This window comes from Ursus arctos, unplaced genomic scaffold (assembly GCF_023065955.2).
Source record: "Ursus arctos isolate Adak ecotype North America unplaced genomic scaffold, UrsArc2.0 scaffold_20, whole genome shotgun sequence".
In the NCBI taxonomy this organism is placed as follows: Eukaryota; Metazoa; Chordata; class Mammalia; order Carnivora; family Ursidae; genus Ursus; species Ursus arctos.
In genome coordinates, this window is record NW_026622875.1 from 15126542 (window position 1) to 15137572 (window position 11031).

Here is an 11031-nt window from a genome sequence, read left to right on the forward strand (position 1 = left end):
TTTAAAAAGAGAAAGAAAGAGGAAGAGATCTAATTTCGATGTACTTCTAAGCAGGTAAATATATATTAAATGCTGATGAATGAAAAGCTTTGTAATACTTATAGAGCAGGTGCTGAACGTGGTAATATTTTGTTTTTTCATCAGCTAATCCCGTTGACTCCAGTGTAACAGATATTCCAGACTGGCTACTTTTTTCACCGAGAAGTTCCATGGGCTTTTGACAGATAACAAAATCATCTGACTCAAGCTGCAAAGTTTCACTACTGACATCTTAAAAAATAAAATTTGAGAAGAGTTTAGTAACCCCAAGTACTAGTTGAATGAAATTTAAATTTCATAACAACCCCAGACCAATTAAATTGAAATATAGTAATTTTATTTATTCACGCACACAGACATTTCATATATTTGCAAGGCACTATGGTTTTGAAAAGCCTTAGCACTTCCTCATTTATTCCTCACAACAGATAAAGTACAACAGGATATGATCATCCCAATTTTACCAAGGAAATTGAAACTCAGAGATGGCATTCCTAACCCAAGGCCATTCAACTTATGAGAACTGGGGCTAGAAACTCCTTCTAGCTCTTCCATTATTTCTATTGACAAGTATATGCTGAAACACACTGACATGCTACTGAGTAAGATCTGGGCAGCCGGATCATAAACCCAAATCTCATGTATCAGGAAAAACTGAATCTGTAAATAATGTGGCTTCAGAGATTGCCAGAAGTAAGGGTTTTCTCTACACCTAAGATAAGAAAGCAAGCTAAATTCATAATTTACCTTCTGTCTGTTTCATTGGATTGTTGGTCTTAGGTGGCTGGTGGTTAACACTCTCTCCATTTTTAGGGTCTGATTCCAGTTTTAGGATTAAGACTTCTAAGTCTGACATGAGAGCAACATAACCAATACAAAAAGAAATTTCTACAGGAATGATATTATCTATATGTATAATTAAAGAACGTTCAAAGTCCAATATTGAGAATTCTTCATTAATGATCTGATACTTCAAACTAAATAAGACTAACTTATTGGAGCAACCAACAAGAAGGTCTCCTTTCACTGGGCAACAGGAGATGCACAAGGGGGCCTCAGAAAGCGGCATTTCAATAATAGACATCTGGTCTTTGTAGGTGTCGCTAAAGGGTGCCTCCACATTATGTCCAACCATTCGGATACACACACGACAGTTTTCAGTCCTTTTACTTCTCCAGTTCACATATGCACGTAGAAATGTAGCTTTGTTTTTCTCTTCAATTACTGCCAGATAGTCTCCTGAGAAGAAAATAAGATTATACTTAGAATTTGTAATTAGAAACAACCACTTACTTTATGCCATGAAAAGGAACTATTAGTGAATCCTAATGTGAATTAGGATTCAATTAAAGATTGACGAGAACAAAACCCTAATTAATAGGATCTTAGGTATATTTTTAACTGACGTTAGGCATTTAGGTTCTGAAATAAATCTCTCCCCATTATGTCTTAAGATAATCCATTTATTTATGTAGCTTACATAGAAATTGTACATTTTATTCCTTATATTAGCTCTGAGTGTTTCCTGTAGCTCTGAGACCCCCTTCCCACAGGTCACACCTTCGTGTCAACTCTGAGAAGTAGGAAAAAGCTATACATATTAAATAAAACTTAAATCCAAATCAATTTTCCCTTCATCGTTGATTTTATTATATTGTTTGAATTACAAAGTAATTTTATAGTTAGTCTCTGTTGTAAGAAATCAAACCAGTAAAGAGATGCCAAATGAAAAGCATAATCTCGGGGCGCCTGGGTGGCACAGCGGTTAAGCGTCTGCCTTCGGCTCAGGGCGTGATCCCGGTGTTATGGGATCGAGCCCCACATCAGGCTCCTCCGCTAGGAGCCTGCTTCTTCTCCCACTCGCCCTGCTTGTGTTCCCTCTCTCGCTGGCTGTTTCTATCTCTGTCAAATAAATAAATAAAATCTTAAAAGAAAGAAAGAAAGAAAGAAAGAAAGAAAGAAAGAAAGAAAGAAAGAAAGAAAGAAAGAAAGAAAGAAAAGCATAATCTCTTCCCCGCAGTCCAATCTGTGAGGAGCCAGGGTTAACACACATAGCTTGGTATGTGGCCTTCTACACCTTTCTCTCATAAACATAGACCACAGACTAGTGTTTTGTCTTTTTTTTTTTCACCAAAATGGAATCACACAGAATATATTTAACAATCTGCAACTTCTAAAAATTGCCAATACATCTTACTCGCCATGTCAATACATGGGTATCTAACATCGTTTTATTGAAAATTATCTGTATATCCTATGTATATATGTGCCATAATTTATTCAACAATTCCCCTATTGAGATATATTCAAGTTTTTCTGCCACTATACTTCATGCTGTGATAAATAGGCCTACTATACCTATATACTCATTTCCTAGGGGGTTGTTTCAATGGCATAGATTCCCAAAAGTGAGAATGTTGGGGCAAAAGGCAGGTATGTTTTAAATCTTAAGATATTGCCAGATTCTATCACAATTACATAATCGGAGCTCATGTTGCCAGCAGCACTGTTTGAACATGCCCGTTTCCCCATATCCTCACTAGCACTGACTCAATGTGATGGAGAAACAAGGACTCTTATGGTTATCATAATGTAAATTTCCCAGACCATTTCTAAAGCTGGCCATCTTCTCCTGTGTTTTATCAGCCTTGTATGATTTCTCTTCCGCAAGTTATCTACTTTAATAGGATGCTTGATTTGTTTTTCTTACTAAGAAATAGCAGCTCTCTGGGTAAAGGTGATATTAATCTTTGGTCACGAATAGCAAATTGTTTTTGGTAGTCTGTTCTTTGACATTTGATTTCGCTTATGGCAGCTGTTACCATAGTAAAAGTAGTCAGATACCTACGTAGTCAGATCCATATGCTTTTCTTCTTGGCCTCTGAGTTTCCTAATTTGCTTAGACAGTCCTATGCCCGCCAAATTACGTAACTATAGTCTTACATGTTCTATTTTAGTGGCTTTTTTATTTAAATTTTTAATCTTTAGAACTTTGAGGGGAAGAGAAGTCAAGGTTTTTCCAAATGTAGAACCTACTAGTTACTAACATTATTTGGTAGATAGGCTCTTTTCCAATGAACTAAAACTGAAACATGCTCACTGCTGTGAGCATCACAACTTCCCATATACACATGCAGCAAGCAAGCAGCCCTCTCTGCAAACGCTCGCTGGGCTGGCCGGGTCCCCTCCTTGTCAGAAATGAGCCAACCTTCCAGAAAGGCGAGCCTTCTCTTGATGCTGGTCCCTTTGATACCACAGAAACGCAGCTTGCACCTCTTCATTCCCTGGACATCTTGGCATAATGCCTAACTGTACCTACAGGCTCCATATATTGGCTCACTCAGTTCCAGGGAAGCAGTTTGGATGGAGTTGGGTCAAAAGATGACTTGTCCCCTCCATCTTTCTAGAAGTTCCTTAGTAAATGAATTTTTTTAAATTTTTGTTGGGGTAAAATATACATAACATAAAATTTACCATTTTCACCATTTTTGAGACTGGCGTTCAATGGTATGAAGTATATTCACATTGTTGTGCCCCGATCACCATCATCCCTCTCCAGAACTTCTTCATCTTCCTCAAAGCTCTGTATCCCTTAAACAATAACTCCTCCTCTCCCCCACTCCCAGACTCTGGCCATGACCATTCTACTTTCTGTCTCTATGAATTCGCCCACTCTAGATACCTCATATAAACGGAATCATACAATATTAGTCTTTGCTTCTGGCTTATTTCACTAGGCATAATGTCTTCAAGGTTCATTTGTGTTGTAACATGTGTCAGGATTCCCTTCCTTTTTAAGGGTGAGTAATATTCGATTTTATGTATATACCACATTTTATTTATTCAACTGTTTAAGGACACTCAGAGTGTTTCCATGTCTTGGCTATTAAAAATTATGCTTCAACAAACATGCAGGTAGAGATACGCATATGCCACATTTTGTTTGTCTTTTCTTCAGTTGATGGACATTTGGGGTGCTTCCACTTCTTGGCTCTCATTAAAAAATGCTATGGGGGTGCCAGGGTGGCTCAGCTGTTAAGCGTCTGCCTTCGGCTCAGGTCATGATCCCAGGGTCCTGGGATCGAGCCCCACATCAGGCTCCCTGCTCGGCGGGAAGCCTGCTTCTCCCTCTCACACTCCCCCTGCTTGTGTTCCCTCTCTCGCTGTCTCTCTCTGTCAAATAAATAAATAAAATCTTAGGGAAAAAATGCTATGAACGTTGATGTACAAATATCTGCCAAGTCACTGCTTTCAATTACTTTGTTTATATACTTCCAAGAGTGAAACCGCTGAACCATATGGTAATTAATTTTTTGAGGAACACCATACTGTTTTCCACAGCAGCTCTACCATTTTACATTCCTGCAGTGTGCAAGGGTTCCAGTTTCTCCACATTCTTACCAATGTTTGCTGTTTTCTTTCTTTTTTTTAAATAATAACCATTCTAATGGGAGTGAAATGGTATCTCAGTATGGGTGTGGTTTGCATTTCCCTGTGATTAATGATGTTAGGCATCTTTTCATGTGCTTGTTGGTCATTTGAAGAAATGCCTATTTGCCCATTTTTGAATTGGCTTTTGTTGTTGTTAAGTTACAGGAGTTCTTTATATATTCTGGATATTAATCCCTTCTTGGATATATGCTTTGCTAGTATTTTCTCCCATTCTGTGGATTGCCTTTTCCACCTGTTGTTAGTGTTTTTAGTGTCTTTTATAGATGCACGAAGGTTTTTAATTTTGATGACATCCAATTTACTTTATTGTTTTGTTGCCCGTGCTTTGGTGCCATATTCAAATTAGTAAATGAATTTTAAAACTAAGAATATTTGTTTGGTTAAATAAAATTGTTTTATTCATACATTTATAAAAATATACCTATTTCACTGATAAAGTGTATATATCATTTGTATATAAGCTGCAAACTGTAGATAGTGCCCATACTGTCTTGTATGTTTTCAGATTAGTTTTACAATGATGAACTAGAATTTGCTCAGTAAGTGTGTTTACCTGACAAGCGTTATGATAAGAGATTTAAGAGTTCTCTCAGTTAATCCTCACAAAAAACTTTCAAGGTATTATCTCATTCTCCATTTTATAGATCAGGAATCTGAGGCTCAAATAAGCTAGGTAACTTGTCTAAGGCAACACAGCCAACAAGACAGAGCTGGGGATTTAAACCTCGATGTGGTTAGCTCCAAAGTCGATGCTCATTTCCCAATTATGCTGTTTCTCAAAATGTTAAAAAGGAGATATAAGTCTAGAGGATTCTGTGGAGGTTAACAGCACTGTATGAAAGAAACTAAACTTTTTAAAAAATGTAATATATTTAAACAAGCAACAAAACGCAGTTCACCGATTTCTCTCACTGCCCCCACCCCAGCTCTTGCAGCCACCAATTAGTTTTGTTTTTTTTTAAGTTTTTTATTTTTTAGATTTTACATATAAAAAATCATATGGTATTTGTCTTCCTCTGACTGACTTTTTTAGGTATTATGTATATGGTCAGGGGCTTTATTCTACTTTACAACAGCTTCTGTCTTCATTAAGTAAATTAAAAAATCATTCTCATATTTATTCTTAAGCTGAGATTATTGATTTTTTAAAATAATAATCTTCCTTTTATATAGGAAGATCACAAACCTGGTTAACACTAATACCAGATTAAGGAAAAGGCTGCTCCTATGACAAAATTGACATCGGAAGGCAGAAATAATATACAATACATCAAAATATGTATTATGGCTCTAGAAAAGTGAAGAGGTGGTAGGGTTTGGGGAGATGTAATTTAATACACTTGTGCTAAAGAACAGTCAACAATGAGAGCCATGTGGTCTTGTCCTCCCTGCCCCACCACCTTCAGACACCCCATAAACAAATGTCCTGCACCAGAGCTCCCCACACAGCACCCAACCCTGGCCACCAGGTCTTTCTCCTTTGAGAGCAATAAATTCTCATGTCTCCTTTTCCTCACTTCACACACAAAGCCTAAATTAAATTTCCATTACTGATGATGATGTTAGGGCCCTCTGTCCTTCAAAACTTCGACCTACTTTCTCCCTAACACCCCCAAATTTTATAAAGGGAGAATAGCATTCTGCTAATTAGAGATTTTAAAAAATGAAAATGTTGGGCACCTGCATGGCTCAGTTGGTTAAGCATCTGCCTTTGGCTCAGGGTCCTGGGATCAAGTCCCACGTCAGGCTCCCTGCTCTGCAGGGGGTCTGCTTCTCCCTCTGACCCTCCTGCCACTTGTTCTCTCAATCTCTCTCTCTCTCTCTCAAATAAATAGATAAAATTTAGAAAAAAGAAAAGAAAAGAAAATGTTTTCTATTTGGGTAAGAGACCTGCAAAGCACTTTTAATAAATATAAATGACTGATACAAGATTCATTTTGTTTCTGACAGGGGGAGATTTGCTATAGAGAAAGACACTAGGCAGGTAGAGCAGGAATCCCCATGTCTAAATTACTGTGAATGGGAAGAAAGAGACCAAAAGGAAAAAGCTAAGAAGTGGAAGACAAGTTATCTGGGTATCAACATAGCTAGGAGTCAGCTATGTGTGGGTTAATAGAAGCTGTACCCAGGGGTTGTATCCAGTCTTCAAGCTGAGGACTGAAAGTTACCCTTGAGCTATCTGACCCACGCTAATGCCATAGCACATGACTCCTGAACTTTCTTTAGGACAGCCAACTGGATTATAAAAAGTCTTTGTTTTTCAAGGCCTCATTAATAAGGTTACCATGCTACTCACTGCCTACAGCAGCTAGTAGGCACTAGGTCAGTGGTTCTGAATTTTGGATAAATATCAGACTCACCCCAAAGCTGGGCCATACCCCAGGAAACTGACAGTTTCTCTGTGGTCCAGGCATCAGCATATTTTCAAGCTCCCCCAGGTGATTCTGAAGCACAAGTAGTGACATAAAGGATCCCAAGAATCACCATTACTGACAGGGAAGAAAACTATAAGTTTACATAATGCCTGCCACTTCCAATTCTAGAATAAATGTCCGTTTGGAAGAATGGGGCAGATCTTATAAATATGTCTGGTCTGTTTCTGCCTCTCTCTCTCACGCGCTCTCTCTCTCTCTCTCACACACACACACACATCACACCTTGAGAGTGGTAAGTGTGCCACTCAGTAGAGCTCTTGAAGGTAAGAACTTCCTCGTCTAAAAGGGGGGGTGAGATGGGGAAACCACCAATATTGAAAAATGGATGAGAGGTATTTCTACTAAATTCCAAAATCAGAATCTTCTGCTGAAAGAGAACATACAGGGGCGCCTGGGTGGCTCAGTCATTAAGCGTCTGCCTTCAGCTCAGGTCATGATCCCAGGGTCCTGGGATCGAGCCCCGCATCGGGCTCCCTGCTCAGCGGGAAGACTGCTTCTCCCACTCCCACTCCCCCTGCTTATGTTCCTTCTCTCACTGTCTCTCTCCGCCAAATAAATAAATAAATAAATCTTAAAAAGAAAGAAAGAAAGAAAGAAAGAAAGAAAGAAAGAAAGAAAGAAAACATACAGATCTAATGAGTGGTTTTCAAACACTATCTGTGAACCAATGCAGGCTTCCGTTAATATCTTTACTAGCCAAGAAGAAAAAAATAACCGCATAGTAAGTTGCTCGTAAAGCAAAGATATCCAATGTTTAGGGTTTAGTGCTTTTTTCTCTTATGGTTACAGTAAATAACACGGCTTTTCATTTTTAAAAGTATATATTTTTACTGGACAAAATAAATAGTCAGATACTAAGTATGATGATAGCCCCACAGATTTTAATGGATCCACAAAATCCCAATGCCTGGAAATCACTGATCTAGCAATTTCAACTTTAAAAACAAAAAAAACCAGAGCCTGAGATCCAAAAGTTTCTGTAAACTCACACCCAACCAGTAGCAGACAGAGTAGGAGTTAGAAAGAGATCTCCAATCCTCCAAGTTCATGCTCTGCACTTCATAAGTAAGCCCCTGAGCTTTTCTACCATAAGTACTGCAATTTATACATTTACGACCCTCTTGAGAAGCAGGAATCAAACTTTAAGTGCATTATTAGGCAGTTAAAAGAAGCCTATGGTAAATCCTTCCGTAATCTTAAGTACCACTTATTTTTAAATGTTTTATTTTTCTAAAATAGAGATATACCCACATTGTACCTCCTTGGTACTGCTTCACATTTCGGTGGAAAAAGGGTACTGGATGCTGCTGCGCTGTTTTGGGTGGGTGGGAGGAGTTTATGACTTGAGTTCCACTTGCATAGATTTAAAAACCAGCATATAACGTGAGCTTTCAAAAACCGACTAGTGGATAAAGGTATAGACGTGAAAGGATTGGCCATGAGTTGGCACTGTTGTTGAAGCTGGGAGTACCTGGAGTTCAAGATACTATTCTCCCTATTTTGTATGTGTTTGAGATTTTCTATGCTTTTAAGTTTGAATTTTTTGGAGCTGTATGGTTTATTTTACCATACAAACAAACTGAGCGGAACCCAGCCACCCAACTACAGGCCTTTCTGGTGAGCGAGCGAGATAAGAGCAGACAGCGTCCCCCGCCCCCTAGAAGCAAGAGCTCACCTGCGGTTGCCACGACAACCGCACTGCTCTGCTCTCCTTCAGTAATCAGCAGCCAGACCCCGCGAGACCATCCAGCAAGTTCCGGGAAGTCTCCTTCCCCACCCAGAGTGCGGCCGGGGACGCTCAGTCCTCTAGGAAGGAGGCCCCGGCTCCCCCCTGGCCTCGCTGCTACTCACCCGCCTCGCTGTAGGCCAGGCACAGCACTCTGCCTAACGTGGAGAAGGCGCACCTCGGCTGGCACAGCTCCTGTCCGGTCACCGCGAATGCCTCCACCTTGCAGCCTGCCGCCACGAAGAGCGCGTCTTGTCCTCCGCCGCAGAACCGCTCGGGCTCCAACTTGCAGGGCACCACCTGCTGCGACCCGAATGGGTGCAGGTTATATAACTGCACCATCCTGACCACCGGCTCCGGGGCGGCCCGCCGGTGCCCGCTCAGGCCTGCACGCCCCTCGGGGCGCCCGGAGACCCCGCTCCGGTCGCAGACGCTGGACCACTTCCGCCAGCAGTTGCATAGAGCCGAGTCACGTGAGCGTCACCCGGGCCGCCTGCGGCTCCCCTTCTTAAAGAGGCTGTTACGAGGCGAGGCTCGGGTCCGGGGAGCAGTGGCCTCGGCCGGGTCCGTCTGCATCCCACGGGCCTCTTGTCTGGGGTCCTTGGACACGGCGGTCCGATGCTGGCCACCGCTCCGCGCCCCGCGGTTGACGGGCACAAAGACCGATGTGTCTTTTTTTTGGTTATTTCACGTTACTGCTTCGGGCTAGACGAGCTGTTTAGGCCCTTGAGTATGTCTCAACTTTTTATCTGCTATCTTGTACCATTTTCTACCTACTTAAGGGGCATCACTTATGTCTCCCCAGTAGCCTCAGAGTTTCAGGAGGATAGGGCTGCGAAAGTTGAAGTGCAGTGCACACGGCTCAACGCCGGGCTAAACACACTGAAGAGCTGTTCCAAAATATTGGAAATTCCAGAATGATTTCATTGGAAAGAACAACACTTAGAATGTGCTTAGCAAAAAGGGAGGGAGGGAGGAAGGAAGGAAGGAAGAAAAAAAAAAAAAATATATATATATATATTATATGTAATATATATGTATATTATATGTAATATATATGTATATTATATGTAATATATACATATATATATTTGCTGAGGAACTGTGGACATCACCTAGTGACCTCCATGTAGTTGGCAAAAGATTAGTTTGAGCCCCAGAGGATGCAATGACCAGGGCTGAAATCCACTAGCTCTCAGTCCAGTGCTCCTAAAACTAATCTGTATCCTATATCTATTCCTGATGTCTCGAGGTGGAGCGCATGATTGCAATCCCGATTAAAAAAAAACAGAACAAAACAGAACAAAACCACCACACATTTAGATGAAGGGAGCATTAGAGCAACTTTTTACAATTTATCCAGAAAATAAGGTATGTAAGTATGAATTGTGGGATGTTCTTACTTTCGGCGTCCCCTTACTTACATAGGGACAAAACTAAAAAGAAAGCAGATTTTCCTTTGGTTAGTTTCTAGTTCTCACCCTCATGAATCCTTTCTTCGAAGAATTTACAAATTAGGTGCAATTGGATTGAAGTTAAACCTACCTCCATTTCCTTTGCCATCTAGATGAATAAAGTACCCCTTAGTGGTATCCTGCTGCCCTTCACCTAACCCAACCAATAGAGACTTTTTGGTATACAACCATTCACCAAACTGAGGCCAAGAACTGGACAAGGAAGTCAGCAAGTGGGGTTGAAAACTCATAGAAGGCTCCTATGGAAAACAAAGAGCCTAACAACTGCTTACAACTAACTCATTCAGATCCAACACATGAACATCCCTTTTTCCACAAATCTATGCCATATGTGTCCTTTTTTTATTTCCTCCCTCAAAACAGAAAATTACAATTCCAGTACCAAATTAAAATTTCAAGACTAAACTTACAATTTTATTGTAACTTCACCTACGTTGAAAATGTCTATTTTGGAGAAAGAAGTGATATTTGCTTACAGCCTGGAGTCCCAATCCCTTCTAGAGATAACCACCTCTCCCTTAAATAAACCTGACTCATTTAAGATTCTCAGGGGATAGACATGTTAGCCAAGGGAAGGTGGGGGATGTGCCTGGTTTCCTTGTATGTCAGTAGCTATAAAGAGGAGTTGCTTGCTTGTATTCCTGTTACAAACGCAGGGGCAGCCGTAGGCACATCCTGATTTCCTTATGGGAGGCTGTTAGTCGGCTAGGGTAGCCATATAAAATAGCACAGACTGGATAGCTTAAACAGAATTTTTTTTCCCCACAATTCTGGATGTCAGAAGTCCAAGATGAAGGTGTCTGCAGTTCTGGTTGTTCCTAAGGCCTCTTTCCTTGACTTGTGGATAGCCACTGTTATAATCCATTTGAGCTGTTACAACAAAATACCACAGAGTAAGCAGCTT

The 11031-nt window shown here is 40.6% G+C and overlaps 1 protein-coding gene across 2 annotated transcripts in view; it reads right to left on the reverse strand.

Annotated features, from left to right (window-relative positions):
- The window catches only part of HPS3 (HPS3 biogenesis of lysosomal organelles complex 2 subunit 1), a 37795-nt gene extending 28669 nt beyond the window's left edge, over positions 1-9126 (reverse strand). For both annotated transcript variants that reach the window (XR_003315634.4, XM_026497255.4), the window contains exons 1-3: positions 8778-9126; positions 787-1278; positions 99-270 (exon numbers count right to left, since the gene is read on the reverse strand). Coding sequence is in view for 1 of the 2 variants with exons in the window: in XM_026497255.4 (XP_026353040.2) it covers positions 99-270; positions 787-1278; positions 8778-8994 (881 nt within the window). In the remaining variant the exon portion in view is untranslated. The remainder of the gene's footprint in view (positions 1-98; positions 271-786; positions 1279-8777) is intronic.
- Positions 9127-11031: the final 1905 nt, after the last annotated feature.